Raw genomic sequence first — 25,892 nt, 5'->3', positions numbered from 1 at the left:
ATATCTGGTAATCTCCTCCTTGACCGTTGGTATTCCGAGGTCCTTCCGTATATCCTCGTTTCTAACGTACCATGGGGCGTTTACTATTGTTCTCAGAATTTTGTATTGTAATGTCTCTATTTTGTTTATATGGCTCTTTGCTGCTGTCCCCCATAGTGGTATTCCGTATGTCCAGATTGGTTTTATAATTGTTTTATATATTTTAAGCTTATTTTCTATGCTTAGTTTGGATTTTCGACTTGTTAGCCAGTGCATTTGTCTCCTTGTTGTCTGTATTTTGTCTGTTATTGATAAGTAACAAATATGACGAGCTCTATTGCGCCACTTGGTTCTCTTCGTAATCGATTGAGACAAGCGCTATCGTGTTATTCGGGATTTTCCGACCCTGTTTTTACAACGACTCTTGGGACTCAGACGGATATTTAATAAGATTATCCTGAACACGTCTCTCTATTTTACGTTGTACAAATTATTCGTATTACAAAATTTTTGAAATTTCGTTACGGATAGAAAATAATTTTCTTCAATTGTTGACATTTCCTCAATTAATTGAACGCTATCAAATCTCACATACGCAACGTTCGATATCGTATTAACAATTCTTCCATTAAAAAGAACGAAATATCCGAATAAGTTCCCCTTTTACACTTTTATCGTAATTTTGTTTTCCTACTACTGAATTATCTCCCTCTATGCATGTATACATATCTTGTAACAGAACATAAAAAATCCATTAATTTGTTTCCACGCATTTTCAGTGTGTCTTCGCTTCTAAATATTATTTTGCAGGGAATTACAAATTAACGATTTATCCATACTTAAAATTAATTTGGTGATAAAGGTTTCTTTGAGAAGCCAAAAATATAAGATTCGGAAGGCTAAAGGAATAAGTCGTCTGATCGATAGATTTCGGGATTGGCTTATTTTTTGAGCACATAAGGATTTCCGGAAATCAATGTCAGAGGAGTAGGCAATACTGGGTCGTAGGAAATAAAATGTTTCTCATGCCCGGTTTGTTACTGGCGTGCATTGACTCGTATCAATCCAACAGCGAAATGGAGGCATCCCCCAAACAGTATTGACAGAGGAGACTGGCGCAGGCGTCTCGTTCACACTGTTTAAAGTGGTATTCCAATCTTGTCCCATTCACTCCACAAAATTCATTTGTATTCCATCTTCGAAATCCATTCTCCTTTAATTTTTCGCCAATTTCATCATACATTGTTCTACGTAGCTATCAGTATGAAATAGCAGCGTTCGCATACAACCTCTTCAAACTCATTTGTAAATAACGATAAGATTACGTTTGATTTACGAATACCTCTAATCCAGCAAACAAACGTTACACGGAGTTATTCGATTTTTAAGGAAACATTACAGCATCGTTATATTTAAAGTTTCGATAAAGTTATGTCTATATTAAGGTATATACTAGAGTATAAACTAGACATTGTATAAGAAAAAAGGAAAAAAGAGAAACAAAATTTCTTATTATAGAGTTATTACGACTTAAAACAATAAAGAGCAAAGGCTTATGTATTCGATGGTTACATTCAACATTTCATTGGATGCTACATTCACAATTTAGGCAAGGTTATGTCTATATTAAGCATAGATGAAACATAACCTAAATGTACAAATAAGAAAGTTTCTCGTAGGATTATTACAATTCAAAAGAATAAAGATCAAAAGTCTATTTAGCAGGATTTGACGTTTCGACTATCGATTTTTTTACATCGAGTTGGTTAATTTTATTCTATTTTGAGAAGCACTGCTACATATGATTGCCACTACAGGCAACACGATGTCGCTACGAGCTAAATGAAGCTACTTTGTTTCGAGGAAAAGTATTGGTAAGGGACATTTCGCAGGTATATTCTCAGGTAGAGACTTGGCCTTGGTTTTTCGGTCCTGAAAGAATTTTGACATGGAATTTTTACGGAAAAAGGGAAATTTTTTGAATAGGCTAGGTAAAAATGAAGCTTCCCAAGTGTTCAAGCGTTAACAGCGGCCAGCAGCTGTTCGCCCAGCTGAGCGTTCCCTCACTACCGAATTGTTTTCACTGACGAATCAATGAATCCTCAGGCCCCCGTCGAATTCTCGGTTCGTGAGGGTTCTTCCTTTAAAAAATACTTACGTGTCGCGTACGCTAAATTACGAAAGATTCACGTTACGTCAGTTAACGTTGCTAAAGCTGCTCGCACGTGTCCGGGTGCGAATTCTCAGTAGCCAAGATGAAGGTCAGCATAAAAATAAAAATCACCCGAAATACGTTTTGCGTTGTTTCTCGATTCTTTCAATCTATGGAAACGTATTCTTGACAGAATCTCTTTAACATATATGTGATTGAATTCTATGATCGGCACTTGATATTTATTATCGTAAAAATCGGTTGCTTATTGAAGGTGGGTCAACGATTATATCTCGCGTAATATAAATAACGACAGTTAAGAATTACATTATCACCGTGCTAGATATTTTATACGAGTGCCTTGCACTACCAGCAACCAAGTCACGGAGCTCTTCATTGATTTTCCACTTCCTGCATTTACGGTTCTTTCAATTTCGTGGTTTTTACATCCCACGCAATTTCGAATCTCATCCTATATTTTTTTCAAAACACAGTGTTGTCTTTAAACTATATCTCTGATGAATAAAAGTCTGTCTATAAAAAGAAGACATAGTTAGTAAAGAATCCCCGTAAACAGCAAGACCTTAATATTACAGATAAAACTAGGTTGACTTCCTATCGAGTCGTCAGATTTTTAATTTTTCAAATTCAGTTAAGATTTGCGAAATAACCGGGAAAAGAGAAGATCGATGCGACAGGGGCGTCGTACGATGGTACGAGCCTGATATTGCTTTAAAAGCTTCCCCCCCTATACGGCTGTCCCCACCACCATGTTGTACCTCGGCTCTCGCCCCTCAACAACGGCTTGACTGTTCAGCCAGCCAGCCAGTCGAAATCAGCTGACGACTATTACTACGGGCAGTTCCTACCACGGCTCCTCAAACGCAACACTGTTCAGGCGAGTGGATCCTTTTCTCTTCATACACTTCTTCTTCCTTCCTCTTTCTTTCTCTAAACACATAGACGTGTGTCGCTTGTTTCTCTGGCCAGTGTCGTATCGCGGGGGTCAACCAAACCCCGGGGCATCGCGCGAAACGCCGATAATACGCAAGACAACGATCAGTTATTTGTTATGGTCGAGATAAAAGAAAAAAGAGGATGGAGTCGTACGAAACCACCCCTTGACACGGGCTTGTTCGTTTATTCGGGTTTTTCATCGCTACACGTCTATGCTGTGTGTTACCGCTGTGTGTGTGGGAGTGAGTGCGACGAGGGGAGGGAGGGTGTAACGAAGCTCGAGAAAGGGAGAGATAGGTAGATAGTAAAAAAGATGAGGCGAAGAACACGAAGTTAACGAAACGAAGAGGGATGTTCTTTCGTGGGAGAAGGGACGATCCTGACCAGAAGTTCGAATGCGTGTGCGTGAATATGTCGGAGGCCGAGTATCTTGAGACGTACCGCGCTTAACTGTGTGGGTATCTGCTTAACTACGTTATTACTGCATCGAAGGAAAACTGCTCTCTATGCGCCCACTTGTTCCTTGTTCCTCTTTGCCGAAGCGAGAGTGAGGAAACGAGAGAATGGGGGTGTGAGAAAGAGAGAACACGATAGAGCGCGAATTCGAGATCAAGGTCGTTGTCACAGAGAGGCAGCTCGACGCGCGTCTCTCTTGGTGTACGTCCATATACATATGTCTTCTACGGGCGTATTATGGCTGTGAGTGTATACACACGCGGAAACCTCGGTTTTTCGGCACTCGCCTACGTAATTCTTAAGTCGGTGTGACGTCGAACGGTACCGACGTTATCGACCGAGTATAGCGTATAGAGGCGCGTGTTCGTGAAAGTGATTAGAAGAAGACAGAGAGCGGCCTTGCAACGCGGTCAGGATCGAAGTGCGAAGATGTAGAACCGTGGTTTTGTGCGCGTCGCGGTGATAGAGCACGAAAACGGAGGAGGAATAATGCGGCGAGTGGGGCCGACAGAGACGCGGATACATTATGTACGTATAGTAGCCAGGAGAATATTCGATCGAAACAATGCAGTGGCAGTAATACGCTTGGTAACCGACCGGTTGATCGACGCAAGATTGTTGGAAGTGCAAGGGCAACGGGGGGCCAGTGGTTGTCACTGATGCTTTCCATTTGTTTCTTTTCTTTCTTTTCTTTCTTTTAACATGTATATATATGTATCTTTTTAAATGACCCATTCTTAAACGTTGGATTATGCAACTGCGTTCGCAAACATATGATCCGAGCCAAACGAGTCTATTCTGGCATACATATATCGATATAGATGCATCGTTTTATCCCACGGGTCGCGTCATCGACACGGAGGAACGACTCTAGAACGGTATCTTCCTCTCTTCGGTAGTGCGCGCGAGATTTGGATTCGTCGAACGAGTTTGTTTACTTGGATAGCCAGGAAGCTCTGGCGGGAGGGATCGGTAGATAGAGCGTGGGAGAGAGAGAGGGTATATGGAGAGAGTATAGTAATGTCAACTCTTTTGCTCTACGATGCGTTCAGGCTGTCTCTCTGTCTTTCTCCGTTGGCAAGGTTGTCTTTGTTCCACGATCGTCGTACTGGCGACACTACGGCTGCCTTGGTATGAATATCGCAAACTTAATGGGAACGTTAGATCGACGTTTCGGTATCGAATTTTCGATCGAGCCTGTGATCAACTATTCAAGGTGAAATCGCGGTTCACTTTGGTGATTGGGGTTGCAAGTTATGGCATAACGAGAATTTAATGAGAAGTTGAGTTGACGCGTACGGAATTTGATTTCCTTTCTCTTTTATGTATTTTAATACTTCATTGGTATTATTGGATTCACGGGTAATCGTAATAGGTATTAATTAATTGGTATTATTGAGTAAGGTTGTTTCGTTTGGAGATATTAAATATTTTTAATAGATTTCTACATTATGGATAATATTGAAGACTCGAAAAAACGTAAAACCTAGATTTAAGAAACTTGCGGGTCGAAAATTATGTATGTCCACAAAATAATAAATCAAAGTGTCAAGATTGTAGATAAGTGAGATTAAGTTTGAGTTTGTGTTAGATTTGTAAATTAGATACTGGCTAGGGTAGGTTGAGGTTACGATTTGGGCTTCGGTTAGGTTTCCTTCGTTCAAAACTAGTATTTTCTTTTATTCTACTCATCCAGTGTTTTTGAACAAATTTTGATAGCTTGCAAAACAATTTAAACTTCAACTGATATAATATTGAATCATTGATGATTACAATTCAGTGTTAGGTTAAGTCTCTCAATTTTAATTCATATTCTTATCTTCTCGGATAAATAAAAATTATCAAATTGCTTCTACGTAATTATGCATGAAGTATAAATTAAAACTAACTGGTTTTTTATTAGCTTCATTCAAATTTTCCTGGATCACAAACGAGTCAGCGATATCAATAAAAGCTTTAACTCTACGTTACATTTATTTTATTTCTACGACGACGAAAAATTAAAACTTGACGTTTCGGAAGAATTTTAGAACTAACTGTGTAGAGGATTCATCTTTTAACAAATTGTAGGAGACGCAAGCAATGACTAAATTACTAAACGGGTCCCAAAATTAGAAGCCTCGTATAAACTGTGTACATTTACGTAATAGAATCCTTGATATTGTCTAAAGTCGAGACCACAGTTAAACTTCACCTAGTCTATTTCAATCCGGTGGAATGGAGTTCATGGTGAAGGTTTCTTTGAAATTCTGTCGGAACAACTCCAAACATTTGCGATGGTATCTCGACTCTACCTGAATAGACCCATACACACCATCTTTCGTCCGAAATGATCCCTCGGCTCCTCTATTTCGGCCTTCCATCGATCGTCTTCGCGTAGTATTATTAGAAAGCTCGCAAAACTTCTCGAGAGTTGCATCATCGACGCCTTCCCCCCGTCTTAAACTTTTCTTCGCGTCGTTCCAGCTTCTGTGTTGCGCGTTAGAACACATTGACCCCGTTTTAATCGGCAATTTCGTTGCTACATGCCAACGAGCTTGTTGTGCTCGCTTGTTATGTAAACTATCGAGTTACATAATTTTCCGGAATAGAAACGGAAATGTTTTGTGAAATACACTTTACAGTACGAAAGTGCTAGAAACACTAAATTTTGTGACTCACGAAAGTATTGTTCTAATATTCTGGTGAGTGAGGCGAAGAGTATAAAAGTCTTTTGCTCAAGTATACTAATATTTTCTACATTCTTATTTGTTGATTATGACAAGTACAAGTACAAGACAGTTTCGTTTCTTTCTTTTCCTAATAATATATCCGTAATCCAGCATGGATTTAATCTGATCGTACGTAGCATTCTAAATATTACGAGTGCTTCTCTGCAAGACTAGTAATTCTAACTTGTAATCCATTCCCTGATCACCAGAGAATTAGCGTAGGAAACGTGACCGTCCTCAACGTTTGTAAAGTGGAAAAGGTGGATTCTGGTGTTTTCTATCAACAGTATATTAATTTTTACAAAATCGCCTGTATATTTCTAATAATTGTAGAATATAAAAATCTCCGAAATCCACCAATTTCAGTATTTCTGGTGTTAGGAATCTATTTGGTCGGTCATGAGAATTGCTTTCTCGCGTCTAGCCAATGAACGGCCGAGTTCATTGAAGGTTTTCTTGGAAAGCGAGATGGATTCGATGCGAAAGACAGCGACACAACGGTCCTCCGTTATAGGGACACTCTCTGTGCTCGTTGAGAGGGAAAAAGAAGGAGAGAGGAGATTCAACGACAAGCCAGAATCGTAAATTATGACGATTGTTTGGGTACCGTTAGAGTTGAGTCGGTGATTAATAGGCTATATTCGCTGTCTAAGAATTTACGCGATAACGTGAAACGTTTATTAACACAACCAGTGTTTCTATGGATCATGTTGGTTTTATCGGAATCGCCTCTATATAACTCGTTAGGACTGGCGGCCTTGATTTTTATTTGATCGTTAGAATGGTTTGGAAAAAAACACGATTAAGGAACCTTAATGTTAGAGCTAACTCAACATTTTAAACGAGATTATAGGTTCTGTTCCTGCGCCTGTTAGAAATTATCAGAGAGAGATATAGATATCTTTGATTTGAAAATACTTCCTATTTATGTATTTATGTATTTTTTGTTTCCAGAAATTTCCACTCAGATGATCATAAAATTTAAGTAAATTTCTTTTCACGATCCTTAAACGAGAATTACAGAGCATTAATGCAATAAATTTCTTTGTTCATGCTTGGCTCAGCAGTTTACGGTATTTTATTAGAATTTTTATTTTGATGTTATCTTGTTGTATGTGCCTTCCATTAGTACTGAATTGGTAATTAGATCAGTTCTCTTCCAATTAAAGAGTGCAGCTTTTGCTTCGAAGAAGGACTCTGACGTGTAGTATTTGTTAGGTTAGAATTCATAGGTCATCTTTGTACGGTTCTAAAATCGTATTCGCTTAATACAATTAGTACTTATTTTATTACCGATTTAAGGGCTTAATAAAGCGTATATAGTATCCAAGCGTATATATCCAAGATATTTTATTATGAATTTATCCGCTTTAATTTTCAGAAAATGTGATTTCGTTATTCGATTTTCAATGTGCTTTAATCCGCAAAAAATGTAATTTCTCTTATGAATCTCCAATATGTTGTATATTGTCAGAAAATTCAGTTTGTGTCAGTGTCAATGAATGTGGATTATTGTCATTCGATTTATTTGAATTATTGTCAAAATACACTTGTATTATTTATACTTTAATTCTGATTGTGGGTTTTGAAAATTTGTAAACAATAGGGAACGATAATATAATTGAAAAAAAAATACGTATGTATTGATAAACAATTCTTTAAACATTGCATTTTCACTTATCTACTTCGTTGATAAACTTAATACGTTATGAAGGAAAAATATAAGTTTAATAGTATTTTATTTTCAGCATTGTATAATTGCAAAATAATGATTGAATTAATGAAAAATAAATTGAAATCAAATTCCTGATACGTTGGCATCCTCATTTACATTAATTCCATATGATCGGTATAATAAGCAATATTTTTTACTTAATACCTTCTTCTCTATCCTTTCTTTTAATCGATGCCCTACGGTTAAAAAAGATCGAACATTCTAAGGCATTCAAGGGTATTCACCTTAATTAAATTCCTAGCGCGTTGTATCCTCATTTACATCTATTCTATTGAAGCAGTATAACACAACTCGATGATATTGTCATTAATATTCTTCTTTAGCTATCTGTTAACGTTTTCATATAATAAAAACGTATGAAATAAAAAGGAAATTCAAGAAGAAGAAATTTCATCGATATTTATCTCGTCACAATGATGGGGATTTATTGACACAATTCACCAGACTCATTACGAACTTCCTTACTGGTGTGAGGATTTTCGAGATTAACTTAAGCCACGTTCACACTAATTGTAAGCAGTAGATGAAGTTAAAAAGTAGCTGTTCGAGTAACTTAAATTCAAGTAACTTGACTAATCTGAACACCTAACAGTAACGCTTTTAAAATAGGTTTTTTGAAGTAGCTTGAGTTTGAATTGTTCAAAGTCAGGTAACATGCTAATCTAAACGAGACTTTACGTGCCGCTTAAAGATCTTATCGTCGATGTAAACAAATGGTGCACTAGTGGATTCGAGCCTGTTGAATTATTAGCGGAAACAGTTAGGCAACGCGTTGGATAGATTGACATTACGTGCTCTCGCATATTTGTGGCATTCGCTTCCGCCTACTTAACTCGACGTCTGAGTAATTCCAGCCTGTCAGATATGCGTCGGTTCGCGATTCCAAACTGATTGTAAAGCAATTCTTCTTCAAATCGATTGAAAATTAATTTCTGCCAGCCAGTTTAATTTCGTTTGATTTTCTGCTGAAAAGGGGATTCTGCGAGCGCTTTGAGGTTATGTCGTGATTATAGATAGGAATGCTTGCTGGGATTAAATCCGAGTCTTTAAGAAAGAGGTCTCTTGTCGGCAATAAGATTAGGTTCAAGAAAGAGGCTTTGTCGATGGAAAGTTAATTGAGAAAAATAGTTCGTTGTTCAATGAGAAGGAATTATTGTATTGACGTCGATTAACTTGTTTATCTTCGTGTTGTCATATAGTTGGACTATTAATTGCTACTTCAGGTAGTTTTCTTTCTTATCGTGTTAATTTGTAGATACCAATTAATTAAAAAATGGTTTTTTTTTTTAGAAAGATAAGACTCGTCATACTATCATTTCGAAACCGAAGAAAGTTATAATTCTATCATTTTCTTCGTGCCATATATCCTGTTTTGTCTTCTCTTCTTCACATTTGTATCTCTTCAAATGTTTTCCTTCGTCTTACTTCTTACTTTATTTGCAAAAAATGTGAAATACTCTGGAACCAAATACCTCAAAAACTATCATTATTTTATAACAGCGTGTATAATATAATCTCGTTAGAAGTATTGTAAAAAGCGCGGAATAGTAATTATAGTGGGTTTAAACACTGTGAAAATTCCCTATATTGACCATATACATCGATTCATTAATTCGTTGATGCCACATCTAGGAATTGGATATAGAATTATAATTAATACTCTGCAATAATATTTGGTTAGCATAGCAATAAAGGATTCCGTGAAACAATAATCCCTGTATTTTGTAGATACGATCATGGGTCGAAACAGTGTGTTTTGTCGCAATATCGGGGAGTTACAATTGTAGCGATGAAATCAGCGACTTTTCTGACGTAACGATAAGCCTCTACCGTAACCAGTACGATTAGTCCGATTATGATTCACGAGGAACACGAGCAGAGTTCTGAAGCTCGTTTGTTATTCGTGCGATATTCAAGGAAAATAAGATAACACGCATTTTAGACGAACAAGAAAAGAGAAAAGATTGCCAGGGAACAAAGAACGGAAAGCGATTGAAAAAAGTAACTAACGATAGAATAATAGAAATGTGGCCATTGCGTTGCTAGATTAATTGTAGAATTCTCCGAACAAGACATTACTTATAGTGAAATATTACTCGACATATTCCATGTCGTCTTAATTCGCAGCAACTATAATTCATTGTATTAACTTAGCTATTTTCCTTATTACCTTATTACTTTGTCTTTATCATTTCCTTATTACTTTTTCTATTGCAACTTTCCTAATTGAAGTATGTTTATAATATATTTATATCATATTGATGTTAGAAATATATCTATAGTGGTTGAACTATACACGTGTCGACTAATAGTTGACTACACTAATATTTAACATTGTTCAACAATGTTACGGACATTATATAGTAGTAGCAATAGTATCTACTATACTAGATTTGTTATAACAATTCTTAATTATACCAAATTCATTACAAAGGTCTGCAACTACATTAGGTCCATTTGAAAGATACTCGACTATATGATGATATTCACTGTAAGAACTACAATACAAGGTTCAACTATAGAAAACATGCACTATATGATTATGCTAGACTACAAATATATATTGTACAACTATACGATGATTAATTTCGCAAACAACGACAGCGATTGACAATATGAACGTCCATATAGCTAATGAATGATCACGCTTCCATTCGATTTTCGAATTCCATCGCGTCATATCTATTCATAATAACTCGACACTGTCATATCATAACGCCTAATCGGTTTATCTTTTAACAACAATTACGCCAGTCTCACGATACACGGTAACAACAAAGGAAAAAAGAAAAATAATAAAAGATGGGCGTAAGATTGTTGCAATTCGAAGTTACGCGATTCAAGGATATCTGCCGCGTAGACAGAAGCGCAAAAAACCGAACTCATCCATTAACATAATTATGCGGTGAGACACTTACAATAATGAAGACATAACGCGACATCGGTAAACAGCGCGTGCTTTGTCTTCACGGATTTTCAAATAATCGCTATGAAACTTCAAGAGCATCGTCAAATCATCAGTCGATAATTGCCTAAGTTCAAGGGTACTTGTCAAATCTTCAAGATCGATTTTCTCGAAAACCAAGGGTATTCCATGTTTTCTATAAATATAGAACATTTTCTATATTTTCTATAAATATATAACACCATAACATACTTTGTAATAACATTCTTAAGTAGTTGGCGAGGGTGTCTCTGATCTTTGTGTCGACCAGGAGACGTTGCAGCTATGCACAGGGTCCGTAACGATAGCTCAGCATTTTTAGGCAGTGTAAACTAAACGAGCGATTCGACACGGTATGACATGTGGTTGCCAGATTTAAGGAACGTGGCATAACACAGCGCACGCATCAACTCTCGGAAACGTGTTGCTGTACTCACGTTGTGTTGGAACGTGGCATAACCGATGATGCAGACGCGAGGAAAGTCGAGACACGAGTTTATATTTACACCAGCAGCTTGAAAAAAATTCGTGCTTCGACCATGTAATTCGCGTTTCCCTGGCGTGAGCTCGCGGTTCACGTGAGTCACGCTCGAAATCGATACGATCCTCACCTCACACCAGGTGTGTATTACTCTTCGTGAAAAAAATGGCTGAAAGTCAGATTGGATCGAAACGATCGAGGTTTGGTCCGTTTGAGAGAGGGTGGACTGGATGGAGGATATTTTATGTCGATTTTGTTATCTGCCATTTCGTTATTCGAGATCGTGTGGTTTGGTGGTTTGAATGCGTCGGTAATGAGGGCTGGATTTTAATTGGTAGAAGGTATTCCGTTTCTGTTCAACTTTTCCTGGCGAATTTCGATGCAATTGGATCGGGAGTGATTTCAAGGTTGAACAAGAACGCGCAACCGCATTTAATTAACTTCGGCATCGAACTTTATTTTAGTGGATTTTACACACGCATTTAACGCTCCAACTACCAGGTAGTTGCTATAAAAAAAAATTCGCAACTTTTTATAGGAATCTGTGTGTTGAATTGAAACTTACAACGATGTAGTTTCAAACATTTACTTGATGCTCATAAAAATAGGAATTTGCATAAAAGTCTGCAGTTCAGCGATTACAGAGCGGCGGTCGATCACGTTGCATCACAATCCGTTATCTGTTCAGCAATGAAATTAGCAAAACAGATGTTTATCTACGATAATGACCAAGCACGCTTACCCGATGGTCGCGTTTTCACTGGTCCATGAATCATTCGCGTGTAGTGAGTGGACGCGAACGTTCCTTCGCGACTTTCGCGCACAATCTTATCGAATTTCTTGCCTTATCATTAAACAGACGCGCAATCGAGACGCGTTTTATAATATCTTAATTACTTCCTTCCGCGCTGTTTTCTATATTTCTTCTCTTTTTTACGTTCTTAATTTCCTTACCAAAAGATCGCAAGGTCGTGTCGCGAACAAAGGAAAAGTTTCAAAGACTTTCAAGTTTCGTTCAAAGGTCATCGAGCTAGTTTTTATTTATATTGTGTTTGATTCGTCAGATTGGGATTATCTGTTCCTATGGTATCGGTGGACTTTTGGAATGTTAAAGTAGTAGGTATGCGTCAGTATCGGTTGCTTGAGTGAACGAGCGCAAACTGAAAATCGTTTTACTATTAGAAACATCGTGTGTTATTATCCATCATGCGCGTACCATAATCGAATTTCTTGTTAATTTTATTCCGAGTTCATGTAACGAGATAATCCTAAGGGCGCGTCTTCGTTAGATCTATTTCATTGTATCCTGCACTTTCTATCATTTGCGTTTTATCTTCGATATAATAACTTTTCAAGACGTGTGTTTACAAGTTTCTTTTTTTATTTTTAGTGGTGTTTATAAAGTTTCAGTGTTTGTGAAACGTAGGAAAGTGATATCTGTAAGTATTATTATAATACTTTGTGCAATAGACATAATTATTTTACCTGTTAACTTTATTACTATATTATGTATTTGGTTCTGCTATACCTGTTATTACGCTTGTCACTATACTAATTTTGAGCATGAAACTCATGATTATTCGAAATAAATGACACGTGAAGTTTGAAAATTCATATCTCGCAGTGTTTTCTAAACAATTTCGTATCAGCTACAAGAATATATAGTAGAAAATACAAGTTCGTATTCATAAGTGTTTTAACTTACGACTTCATTTGTGACTTTCGCAACACTATAGAGTCATTGCAAGGTTAAATAATTTCTAGCACGCTTTTTGTATTGCTTCATAATCTATAACATTTATCTAAAACATTTTTCCCTATTCTTCGTATTTTTCAAAATAATTTATCATTCACAAGCTCCATACTTCATTCTTTATTGCTATTGCAGTGATACACTATTGCTATAACTAACAATCGCCACAGTAGCGTAATCATTTGTCCATAAAGGTTAGGAATTCTATTAACCTTTTTCGATGGCACCACTATTTATAGAAATAAATGGTTACCACTCATTATATGCCACATTCTGCATAACTATCTCAAAGCTGTATACTTCCTAAATGATAGAAATATCTACAGGAATATCCAGTTATATCGCAAGAGCTACTGTGATATTCAAGTTTCGCACAAAAATATGATCTCGAAATTTCCAATGAATTAGTTCTTTTCCCATATTTACACTTGGCCAACCGCGCGGGCCACAGCGAGCTATACGTTTCCTACCGCGCATTTTTCCAAGTATCGGGGACTAATATTCGCTACTTAAAAATCAAAGAAGAGCAAAAATTATTTAAGTGGTTAATTATATTTTGCGTTGATGATTTTATTTAACGATTTCACATATTGATAATAGAAAACATCAAATTAAAAATATAAAGAAATATAGGTAAAATTTGAACATTAAAGGTGACTTTAATGGTGGTGAGGTTAGGTTGACTATAGTGAGATTAAAAATTCCGAATGCATTTTAATATTTTTTTACACTGTGGTATCGTTCGATTATAACTTTATTTAGTCGTGACTGATAGTGTAACTTCTTAATTAATTTTAACACCACTAAATTGCTGTATTTTATTATATACTGTACTTTATAGAAGCAGTGAAAATGGCGCAATTAATTGGCAACAATTCCAGCTAAACGATAACTGATAATAACAACATAAAAAAAAGGAAAACGCGTTGCTAAAGTCAAAAAGGAACATCTCTCCGTTCAGTCACGCAGCGATGTTCTTCACAGAGGGCAGATCTCCCAATTCGGTTCGCTAAGTGTTTCAAAGAGATATTAATAAATAAATTGTTGACCAAAACTAGCCTTTTCCTAAAATGTATAAAATCCTCCGTCACAGTATATTTCCATTAAACAGGTCAGAAATTCGATTGAACTCGTTCAAAAATTCATCATCGGTCGTAGGAAGCGTTCTCGAAGAATCTTTTTTTCTTTTTTTTATTCCGACGAGTGAAAATCGTCAATCATAAATTGATCCTCTTCTAAAATGTAGGAAAACCTTCGCAAGCTAGGAAAATTTAAGCTAGAAAAATTTACCGAATGTCTAGCTGGACAAATAAAAATTAAATAAAAAAGAAAAAGAACCTTCGTAGACGACCTATGTATAGGTACGACGGTATATTTCTACTAAATACAGGTTCGTTCGAAATCCAACTCCGACCGCGAGAATCGTTTTCGAGGAATCTCCTTTTTACTCTGGTGAGTAGAAAAGCGAACAAGGAACGACAATTTGAAACGAGGTGGGAAGCGGGGAGAGGGGAGGGAGAAGGGTGGTCTGGCGAAACGTACAAACCGCGTGCAACAGCGTGACGCGGCGACTCGATAAATAACGAAACGCAGGCATCGGTGTCCCATTTGCGGGGAAGCGAAGCGTTCTCACGCGCGGCTCACGTTTTTCCATTGCGCAATCGTCATAAAGGCAATTACAAGGCCTCGCGGATACACACTTGGCGATCCTAAAGGTATCATACGAGAAACGTCGGTCGTAGATAACCAGGATTCGACGAATATTGGAATTTGCCGTGCATACAGCAAGGTTCTGTTCCACCATCGCCTCTTTTCTTACATAATTCAACGTTGATGATGCTCGTGCTGTCGTATACGAGTCGCGATAATTATAACATGGTGACCATGGGCCCGATAGCGTTCTACTACGCACTTTCTGCTACACGCGCTCCATTGTCCGATAAAATCGAGATTTTCCGACGATTACTTGCAGCTGCGTTCCGTACAGTTGAAAATAATCCGACCGACATACATAGAACTTTACCAAATTTAGCCATTTTAACCCTTTGCACTCGACGGCCTTTTCGGTCAGGCGTAGCAGCAACTCGAGGTGATTTCGCGCGTATGTAACGAGTGCCCTGTAGGTAATATAAAATGATTTTATAGAAAAATTAACTTAAAGAAACATTATATTTTAATAATCTATGTATATTTACATCTTCGAACATGTCATTTTTTAATATTTTTTCTCTATTTTTCTTTTCTACGATAATTTATAAAATGTCTACCAAGATGCATCCTTGGTTTGTCGGGACAAATATCGCAATAATAAGTTGTTTCGTGTCTTACTCTTGCTTTGTTTGTGGTAAGAACACACCTTACAATCCTGTTTTGTTCCTGCTAAAATTACATGGAGCTTTACATTTAATCAAATTTCATCACAATTAGCAGTCGACGTCGAAGCTGGATCTCGCGGTTGTCGAATATCTCCTCTCAACTAAAACTAAACTTTTTATAAATCGCAGGTGGTTAAGTGGCCTTTCGTTCTTTTGCTCTTTTACAGAATATATGAATTAATTAAACAAATTTCCAAATCCATTTTGTTTAGAGTTTCTAAATTTACGAAACTATAATACTTCTGCCACCATCGTCGAATCTAAACTAACGTCGGAGACGTTGCCAGAACCATAGTTTCGGAAGAATTTCAGCATAAATATTTCATCTTCATTTTAGAGTGTAACACTTCACAGTTCATAACAAACAATACAAAAGAGCTAAGAAATCTATTTACGAACCAATACTGAGCTCTCATCAATTGGAGAGGTTGAAATCTTTAGGATAAACAGGGACTATCACCTCTCATGCCCCTCTCGAGTTGCCACACGGAACGCCGTGGTCGCGGAAAATAGCCCCTCGAGTGCAAAGGATTAATCTCTTAATCATATTTACCAGCCACCGACATGTCACATTCTTTTACTTGGGAAGTCTCTAACTAGGAATTTCAGCAACCGAAGATCTCAGAATCTTCGTCATCCAGATAAAGTAAACGCAACTGTGCGGAATCAAGCTCTTTTATCCCAAAATTATTTAACAATCGTCAACACATCCCATTCTCTTCGCCTAAAATATCTCTCACCAAGAATTTCAGCAGCCAAAGATCGTGCAAGTAAAACAGATCGAATCTTAGTGAACCTAACTCGCTGATGATCAAATTTCACCAGTCTCAAATTGCCCAACAAACAACCACCAATCGCATTCTTTCCTCTAGAAAGTCTCTAGTTAAGAATATCACCGACCAAACGTTCCAAAATCTTTATCGCCCATACAAAACACAATCGACCTTGGGTTATCAAATATCAGTATTACGCTACCGGTGCCATTAAAAGCTTTGCGAATATTTTTCTAAAATGAGACGTTATCCTTTGTTATTATAGGCGCTGAAGAGCAAGAAGAAGGTCAGGATGCTGAGCAGTTTGGCAAACTACCTACTCGGAGGTAATATCTCCGGCGCGCAGGATTCACGGCAAGAGTCCAATAACGAAACCCCGGAGACCCATCCAGTAATAGCGAGGCTCAGTCAGGTGGAGATTGAGGGCGATGACTGGATCCTCATTGACCGTGCTGGTACGTTCAACGAGCGAGATAAACGTTCCTTTCCAAAGGGGATCTCGAGAAATTCGAATATATATATATATATTTTGTATCTGTATATACATATATATATATGTATATAGATGAAACACACATAGAAATCACATCTTACAGTCCAACTGCCTCTCACACGCCAAGGGAAGCTTTCTGTCCCCTTCGGGTGTAAAATGAGGTGCCTTGGACTATACAGCGATGAATAATGCGAATACTCCAGTGCTGGAAAATAACGAGGCCTTTCTTGCCCGATTGTTTTCCTAATGAAGTTTGTTTGACTTGTCTTCCAGGCTGTTTAGGGTGGTTGCTAGTTTTAAGCTTGGTAGGCCTGTCTGTAGTTATTGTCGAGCTTGGGAAATAGGCAGAATGTGTTTTATCCTTGTTATTTATTTTGTTTTGTATTGTTTCGTATTGTTACTTCAAATAGAATTGCATGTCAAAGTTTCGGAGTTTAACTTTTTTTTCCTCTCTTTCTTTTTTTTATTTCGCTTGCCTGTGCGAGTTTTGCATTGCTGAAAGAGACAGAGAGAGGGCGAGGGAAAGAGAGAGGGAGAGGGATAGAGAGAGAGGGAGAGGGAAAGAGCGAGGGAGAGGGAAAGAGCGAGGGAGAGGGAAAGAGAGAGAGAGGGAGAGGGAGGGAAAGAGAAAGAGAGTGTTTTATAATTCTTCTAGGCGTAGAAACGTTTGAATACTATCGGTGTGGAAAATTACTAAATTTGATTTTTCTCTTTTTCGATAGATACTGTATTTTATATCTTTTATAATTATAGGTTCATTCATTAGACGTTTTGATGTTAATTTTGTAGAATTTATGAAAGTAGGTGTATGAAAAACGTATAGAGGGAAGTAGTACGAATTACATTCTTATAAAGGGTTGAAACAAGAGATGATATACGGGCAAAAAAGCTTCATTTAATGCATGCAGGGTGTTACAAGACTACTGACGATGTTGTGTACTTTTATTTTTAGCTTTTAACAATTCATTCGCAATTTCTCTCCTTATTGCAGACAATCCAGCAAGTTCCACCACTTTCTTCGACTCCATTTTAGGTATCCATTTTCCATTAGGTATCCGTTCAAGTCAGATTGCTTGAATTCAAATAATATCGAGATAAATAAAATCTTAGGTTTTTTGAAATTTGATCAGAAATTTGAAATTATTCTACTTCGATGCATATATAATATATATCATATGTAGCTTTTAACGAAACATATGATTATTATGAGAATGATTAAACAAATGGAATTCAAGCAACCTGACTAACCTAAGCTACATTTTAGTCTATAAAAAAACAACGACGATTAAAAATATTACGTTGTTACACAATAAATGTCGCTTTCTGCTCAACTTTCCATACTGGTACATCTTTACATCAAACAACTCTTATATACCACATATACGAACTTGTGAGACAAGCAAACCTAAACATTTGAGGAAGCTATACGAATTTGTATGCTACTTACTTACAGATCTTCATCTCAAAATAAATGACAGTTTTATCAAAACTATTTGTTTTATCATAACATTGTCAGATGTTTTATCGTAGAACAGACATTCATTGTAGAACAATGTAATAGAATTTCGAAAGACGTGTTTGCAGACCTGAAAATAATATTATCGAAGATTATAATTAGAGAAAGTTTCAGTATTACATTCATAGTTTTCTTTTTTTCGATCGAGTTTTCAATAGTGCGTTGCGTTTCTTTTATCGATATTGCAGTTCACTTCTTCAAGGCAGTTTCAGGTCTGCCCTCAGAATAAAAACACTAGCAATTATAAGTATTTGGACACTTCGTGGTAGTAACGTAAATTCGATGTTTCCCATTGCTTTTATCTCTCGATTATTTTATTATAAATCTATTAATCTGTTCGTATCGTACATGTCATACAATATAAAATACTACACAGAGTAACATTTCTTAGAGTTTCGCAATAATTGTACGAAATAGATATCCTAATACTTATGACCGACAGTGTAAGTTATCTACAGAGCGTACCCTGGAGAAGTAATGCTATAAGCGAGCTTTAAAACCTGCAGTTGACGGAACGACGGCGCTGGAGGAGTCGTGGTATGTAACACCACCCGCATGTTTTACACGGGCTGGTCCCGTGAACGTAGAAACATCACCGCTAGAGGACCTGCTGATAGAGCATCCCAGTATGTCCGTTTACCGAGCCACAGCGCCTTCGATCGCTCCTGAAACTCCACCGCCAACGCCAGACGCACCGGAAGAGCGAGGCGTCGAGGAGGACGCTCTGCCAAACATTGCTTCCAGTGCATCGGTCACGGCAACACCAGCATCGCCGGAACGTGCCCCCGGTAGAAGCGAAGATGAGCAACAAGCAACCCATAGACCAAACATCCACGACGAAAGACCTCGTACACGCACTGAGAAGAGGATAGTTCAGCTTCGGTCGGCGCAAAAGGTAATTCGCTGTTAACTTTTCTTTTTTTTTTTTATAAGCGAGAATATGGTGTTTGTAGCGAGATAAATGCCAATTTTCTAGGATACTTATCTCCTTATTACACTAATAAATTAACTAATATTGATTCATTACACCGATACAAATTACAAATTATTGTCAACTGGTTGTGACGATAAACTATATTCTACTATTTCTTCATTATCGAATTTTCCGCTTTTCCCTAAGAATAATGATATGTACCTGATAACAGTGCATTACGAACTGGAGTATAATTTGAAACTTCTACTGGAGACCTGAACATTTTACAAACGTAAGACAAAGAAGAAGATAATTATTTCATTATCACTGCTCGCCGCCAAAATACACATTTCAAGACCCAACGCTGATTACCAGTTAATATGCCTGCTTAACCAAAGTGTCCATTGCTGAAGTATAACAGAGATAACGACCTATCGATAGAAGTAGCCAAACATTTCATTTTAAAGTTCAAAGATCGGATTACATTTAACCTTCACTTAAAACTGAAAAGCTCGATCCTTCCAAATATAAAGAAATTAATTTTCCGTATTGCAGCATATTATGAAGATCAATTTCAATGAAAGTTTTGAGTGTGAATCAAAATTACGTGCAGGTTTACGAGAAGAGGACTACCCAAGCACTGAAGAGAGGTCGCCTGGAGAGAAGTAACAAGCTGAGGGAAGTGTTGAGCGTAAAAGGCAAGCGGCCGCGCCGCCAAGACCGCTTGCGTATCCAAAACAGTGGCGCGAACAACAACCGGAAATGCTAGTCATTTGATCTCAGGCCAAGGTGTACTCATATACTTTCTTCCTAAAACGCGAATAGGCATATAACAGAAAAATCTATGTTGCATTGAAATAACGATTAAAAGCAATTATTTAATAAGAAGAAAGAGAGGAAACCAGTGAGAAATGGAAAAAACAATGAGAATAAATAAGAATAGAGAAATTCGTTTCTAAAACCCCTATTTATCTATTGCTCGGTGGAACCCATAAAACACTAAAATCGCATAAAGCAACTAACAAACAGAAGCTAATCGAAATACAAAGAAAGGAAAGGTAGTAATATAAATCTCGTAGAAAAACAAAAGAAAAAAAGAATAATAGCAAAGAAGATTAGGCGAAAGTGTGGTTATCCTCTCTTATCAATTTTTATGTTAGCTAAGCCGCTCCTCAGCGTACAAAAACATTGAAACAATTTCCTGTGCAAGAAGAGTTCGTATCAAGAAGAAAAACTAATATCATTTAGCAAAAAAGAAAACCAAAAAAAAAAAAGAACAAAAATATTCGATACGAACTTGGTATCTTGCTGGTGGAAAAGGAAGACGAGCGAAGAAAAAAATTAAAAGGGAAGAAAGTATGAGAAACGTTATTGGTTCGCGGTGAGAGTCTCATCTATAGAATATCTCGTGTATAATGGCGCGTGTATGGTACTCAGTTGGATCGTGTGTATAATTTTTAGCCTCTAGTATGGGCAAATGTGTTTTTACTCGTATGTTTAACTCGTTAGTTTTTATTTAAGTCGTTCAATCATTTATGCGCCTGTGTAGCGTAACAGGAGTATAACTTTTAGTGTAATAACCGAAAACTGATCTTATTTTCCCCGAAAATCCCATGGACGTCGCTATCCTGCTTCTATAAACCGATTCACGATGGTGCGACTTTCAAATGGCCAGAACCTCACTTCGGGACCATACCTTTTAAGTTCACATTACGATTAATTTCTGTTGGATTTTATCAACTATAAATGGTTGATTATAATTACAAACGTGGTATAATTTATGCGTTGCCTTTCAGAACGGCTCCGAAGATAGCTGATAGTCGTAGAACGTCCATTTGATAGATGTCGCTGTTCTTCGTGGTGTCTTATCTTTTTGAAAACATGAGTGTCACGATTAGACTGCGGATTTTTCTGCATTTATATGAAATTTAAATGTGCAAAATTGAACGGAATGCATGTATACAAAAATATCTAGAATATCCAAGGTAAAGTACCGAAATTTCTATTTAAATTCCATCATTTCACTTATACAACACCGAAAACAAGAAGAACACAAAATTGCCTAAATGTCCACAGTCTACTTGCAACACGTTTTCCTCTAAGCAATAAAACGCTGTCAAACAAGAGACTGTAGCAAATGTTTGTCGATGGACGTTCGTCAATAAACGTATTTATTTAGCGGCACACATGGTATGGTACTATCAACTGAATATCGATTAAACTAAGCGTACCGTTTAGATAAAGTGAAAACGAGGATGACACACGCGTCTTGAAGAGAGAAAATGGAAGAAAGCCTTGGCTCCTCTCTCTAATCGTCTCAACGAAAATTACCAAAACTCTTGTCAATAGTTCTTGGCCTGTCTTACGCATAGATAGAAATCTAAACCTAAAAGTTGACGAGTAAAGATGATTCAGTGTCTCGTAAAGGGACAGAAGCAAGGCTTGAACACAAAATTCTTTCTCTCAATCTGGAGAATCGGTCTCTATATAGCTGATGCGCGTTGTAGCGCAGTTTCAAAGTATTCGCTTTTCGTGGAAGGATCGAAGGATGAAGCAAGTGCAAGCTGTCCTGACCGAACCCAGGGATCTCGTTGACACTGGATTGGTTGAGTCTCACTCGTTGAGGATACTTGTACCTGGGCAACTGGTCAGACAATTGGCCCTCTTGCATAATTGGTCATTACTGTAACTAACAATTGCACTGTCAATATTATTATATCTAATGAAGTGAACAAAATTTTACTTACTGGTTTCGTTTGTTTATCATTAGTAATGGACTATAGATGCTATAACACTGTGGAACAAATTCCTGGTTAAACTCAATCTTTTTTACAGTTTATAGTAATTGGATTGCAAGTGTTACAGTATTTAGCGAATTGAACGAATTGTTGCATTCTATCTTTTGTAATTAATATGACGTGTAATTGGAATTCATTAGCTTAACAATACCAATTTAATTGTGCAAGAAAGCCCCGAAAAGAAATGTAATTGTCAGTTTGAAACTCCTCAAGGTGCTTAGGGCGGACTGTTTTCTAATTTAAGAAAGGAACACAAGAAACCTAAGTTAGGTTGAGACAAGACAAATAAACAGTCTGCTTGCAGATGTGCTATGCAATCTTGAAGAACGAGCCAGAGTTCAAGTACAAGTATCACGGCCATAATAGCGAAACAGCTCGAGGAGAGAGATTGGTGTCGCCAAAATTGGATTTTTTATAAATTCAGACTCGCGTGTCCAAGTATAAGTGCGAGATTGTGCAATATCGTTACTATTATACAAACTCCCCTCAGATGATTTCTTCTATGAAGAAAACCCGGCGACACCACGTTCAACTCGACAGCAATCTCGTTTAAATGAAATTCAGACTTCTTTGAAGTTTCAAGAAACCACAGAATGCTAGAGAACAGTCACTGCCTGGAGTGTTTCTTCGAGAGTTGTTTCGTCAAGGCCCTAGAAGCTGGATATCGTCCAAAATAAAAAAAATAAAAAATAATAATAATAATAATAAATAAACTAGTAGCAATAGAAACTCGTCCAATCAAACTATTGGATGATAGTTGTCAGACAGCTGTGATTCAAACTGAATTCGACCTCGAGCGACCCTCTCCTCCGCAAGGAGAATAGCTAATCGTGTTTCAAACAGGAAACTTTCCTCCTTTGTGGTCCTAAACTCGTGAATTTTTCTAAAAAAAAAAACAAAAAAGTAAAAATGGAAAAAGGAAAAAAAAATATAAAAAAGAGACTTTAATTATTCCAGATCCCACTTGAGATTCTTCTAAAGCGTTGTAGCCGCCATCTAGCGATCTATTATAGTACTTAACAGCCTGATGTGATCTGGAATAACTTAGGTTCTCCTAGACATTATTCATTGAAGCAAATTTTTGGCGTATTAACGAAGGAACCGAAGTTGAGGACCGCATTGGATCCAACTCGAAATCAGTCTGATTTTAAATGACGTTTCTGTAAATAATAATTAAAGATGAGTGTCGTGAACGATTGAGGGCTGCGTTCCCGTTGGTTTGCCAAGCTGCACAAAACTATAGTTTGAAGGTTAACGAAGTGAGAGATTATGAAGGATGTTCCTTGCTCTCGCGGTTAATTCATGTGTACACGTATTACATAACGTTTACCTTTCTCTCGTAAGAAACAGTGCTCGTCCTGAATAAACTCATTACTACTGTGTAATAAATGTATTAGAAAAGAAAACAGAAAATGATAAAAAGAAAAAAATGGTAACGAAAAAAAGGATTGATACGAGAAGAATGGTGTTGATGATGGGCAAGGTGATTTTGTGGCGAGAATTAACATACGATTTTATGACATCTTTCATTATCGTATTGAATCATGTTATCTAAATGTATGCTCGTACACCTTGACCGTATAACGATGGTTAATAAAACATTTTATGTCGCTAATTAATTGTCGACTTATTTTGACAATTTTCTAGAATAACTTTCCCTTTTTTTCTTCCAATTTTTTACATACTTTTGGTCAATCTTAGATAGCAGATTCATCCGAATCGAGTTATTTTTAATTAATTTTTACCTTGACAAGTGTCTATCGTTTTTATTACAGTAAGCCAGATAAATTAGCAGTTTATTTTATATATTGTATTTTTAATCAATGGGACTGCAGTACTCGTCTGATAAAATATTATTTCTGGTATTTTCGATAAAATTGTTGTCGTTCGAATGATTTCTTATTAACTAGTTCATCTTAAAATTTCATTGGCTATGCCTCGAAAAATAATTCTTTATCGCAAAGAAACCTAACCTTTTTTTCAAACTACTCTAGTTAACTACACTTTCTTATATTTGTTGGCACTTATGTTATACTTTATATTACTTCGTCTCTCCTATTAAAGGAATTCATCCAGAATAACCGAACACAAGTTGCCCGCAAAAGAAAGGATCAGTGTTTCTACATTTAGAGAATTTTCGATAAATTCAGACAGAACGTCAGAGATGAAAATGAGCTGAAACATAACGATCGATCCTTAATTGGTCAGATAACCGCTCAGTTCTTCGTCAGGTCGTTTAAAATCGGCTATGTAGCTGCAACTATGCACAGAGTGAGGTGTCCTGTCTTTTGCACTGAGAATCGAGCATAGATTTCCATCGCAGTTTAGATTCAAGGACATCTCTCTTCTTAATTCTGTGCATCGACCAATTTCGTAGTCCATATCGATCTCTCTGCCTCGTCGATTTTTGCTGAACAAAAGTTCCAGGCTGTAAATAACGCTGACCAACTCCTCCTCCAGTTGAGGATCACAGGAAAACGAGACCATACCTGGCTCGCAACCGGGAGCACCTGTTATAATTCATGAATAATCATGTGTTAATCAATCGTGGCCCGAATCGATAATTCATCGAGAGTTGGAGGCGGTTGAGGTTTTCTATCTTTTTTTTCCTTTTTTTTTCTTTCCAATTCGACGATCGTGACGTAGAGGTTATATTTACATAAAGTAGTATTTATGCATTGGAAAGAAAGGGATTTTGAATATTTTGCTAATGGTGGATGTTGCAGTAAATATTTAATACATCAACTATTTAGTATCAATGTTTTTCAAATATTTGCAAAGAATTAAGCGAAAGCAAGGAAAAAGTCAGAAGTGACAATACTAATAAGGAGCGAGATATTTTATTCGTGATAAACGAGCATTTGAATTAACAGATGTAATAGCACCATGAACCATATTTGTGAAAAATGATGAGAGAATCGAAGTGTTGAGTTTTGTACTGATAATAAGTAACCTTGAGTGTCCTGCACAGTTTCCCAGCGAACCAACGCCTCTTGCAAAGGTTTGTATAGCTGTCGCCTGTTAGGACAGCACCAGTTGGCCACTTTCGCGTCTAATTGTACTCTGTCTTCGGTGCCTAGCTGGCTCCAACTTAGGAACAGCTGCTTCAGTCGCGGCACTGTCATAGAACCCCATCATAAATACGCATCTATGGCCAGTTTACAGTCATCAGTCACCGATATAGAATCAATATAGTTCGTAAACGAAACATTGAAAATTCTGTCATGGAAAATAGCTATCATTTTAGAGAACTCCATTTATTCTGATAAATTCATAAAATAAACGACTCGTTGAAACGCCATGGAGCGCCGTATTTCAAGAAAAATCCCTCAATCTTTTTTTCTTCTTTTTCTTTTCTTTTTTCTTTTTTTTTAAAAAAAAATTGTGCACACACCTTCTGGTATCAGAACGAATATTGTGTCGCATATCTGCTCGAAAACAGACTCTTCCATCGATTCATTTTCCTCGTTCTCGTGGCTGGCGGTGATCGTGGATTTAGATTGCATCGCATATTTTCAGCCCCGAGGGAATTCCTGTCATTTTGTCGACGATGTACGAAGTCAAACGAGAAAAAAAGACAAAACGTTAACACGCTCGCGGACAACTTCATTGGAAAACGATCGTTATCCCCTGGCCTTTAACACGTTCATTTGGTAATTGAGAGAACTTTATTATTAACGCTATACATTGCTGAATAATTCACATAGGAAGCTTTTAATAATTATTATTTTATCTCATGTTATATATCAATAAATAATTATTGGATAAAATGTTTTAAGCGAGAGTTATTATCACATTACGATTATCTATCGGTGTATTGTTTATTAATTTTGTTTTCCTTCCAGCTTTTCGACGT

At 37.0% G+C, this 25,892-nt stretch overlaps 2 protein-coding genes across 10 annotated transcripts; one reads left to right on the top strand and one right to left on the bottom strand.

The window, feature by feature from the left end:
• The first annotated feature begins 3,107 nt into the window (after positions 1 to 3,107).
• LOC122576593 (tumor protein p53-inducible nuclear protein 2) lies at positions 3,108 to 25,806 on the top strand. Of its 9 annotated transcripts, none has more exons than XM_043747146.1 (6): positions 4,166 to 4,675; positions 16,582 to 16,771; positions 17,801 to 17,842; positions 18,832 to 19,220; positions 19,471 to 19,530; positions 19,794 to 19,928. In XM_043747146.1, exons 1-5 carry the CDS (start codon positions 4,565 to 4,567, stop codon positions 19,495 to 19,497), a joined length of 759 nt encoding a protein of 252 aa, XP_043603081.1. In that variant the 5' UTR covers positions 4,166 to 4,564; the 3' UTR covers positions 19,498 to 19,530; positions 19,794 to 19,928. The 9 variants fall into 9 exon arrangements, with proteins under 9 accessions (XP_043603083.1, XP_043603079.1, XP_043603076.1 ...); XM_043747147.1 differs by lacking the exons at positions 4,166 to 4,675; positions 19,471 to 19,530 and adding exons at positions 12,057 to 12,535; positions 12,806 to 12,854 and having other exon boundaries at positions 19,852 to 23,651; XM_043747148.1 differs by lacking the exons at positions 4,166 to 4,675; positions 19,471 to 19,530 and adding an exon at positions 3,108 to 3,542 and having other exon boundaries at positions 19,852 to 23,651.
• LOC122576597 lies at positions 22,247 to 25,542 on the bottom strand. The gene is made up of 3 exons (XM_043747159.1): positions 25,431 to 25,542; positions 24,990 to 25,154; positions 22,247 to 24,546 (listed from the first exon to the last, which is right to left on the bottom strand). Exons 1-3 carry the CDS (start codon positions 25,540 to 25,542, stop codon positions 24,233 to 24,235), a joined length of 591 nt encoding a protein of 196 aa, XP_043603094.1. The 3' UTR covers positions 22,247 to 24,232.
• Positions 25,807 to 25,892: the final 86 nt, after the last annotated feature.

Source organism: Bombus pyrosoma, linkage group LG16 (genome assembly GCF_014825855.1).
Source record: "Bombus pyrosoma isolate SC7728 linkage group LG16, ASM1482585v1, whole genome shotgun sequence".
In the NCBI taxonomy this organism is placed as follows: Eukaryota; Metazoa; Arthropoda; class Insecta; order Hymenoptera; family Apidae; genus Bombus; species Bombus pyrosoma.
The sequence above is the reverse complement of the archived record's forward strand: the minus strand, read 5'-3'. Positions and strand labels throughout refer to the sequence as shown.

Coding starts and splice junctions, on each gene's coding strand:
- LOC122576597 (XM_043747159.1), bottom strand. CDS start 25,542: ATGCAATCTAAATCCACGATCACCGCCAGCCACGAGAACGAGGAAAAT. Junction 25,155..25,430: donor ATTCGTTCTGATACCAGAAG/GTGTGTGCACAA, acceptor GTTCTATGACAG/TGCCGCGACTGAAGCAGCTG. Junction 24,547..24,989: donor AACTGTGCAGGACACTCAAG/GTTACTTATTAT, acceptor GAATTATAACAG/GTGCTCCCGGTTGCGAGCCA.
- LOC122576593 (XM_043747140.1), top strand. CDS start 4,565: ATGTCAACTCTTTTGCTCTACGATGCGTTCAGGCTGTCTCTCTGTCTT. Junction 4,676..16,581: donor GCGACACTACGGCTGCCTTG/GTATGAATATCG, acceptor TTGTTATTATAG/GCGCTGAAGAGCAAGAAGAA. Junction 17,843..18,831: donor TTTCTTCGACTCCATTTTAG/GTATCCATTTTC, acceptor TAAAACCTGCAG/TTGACGGAACGACGGCGCTG.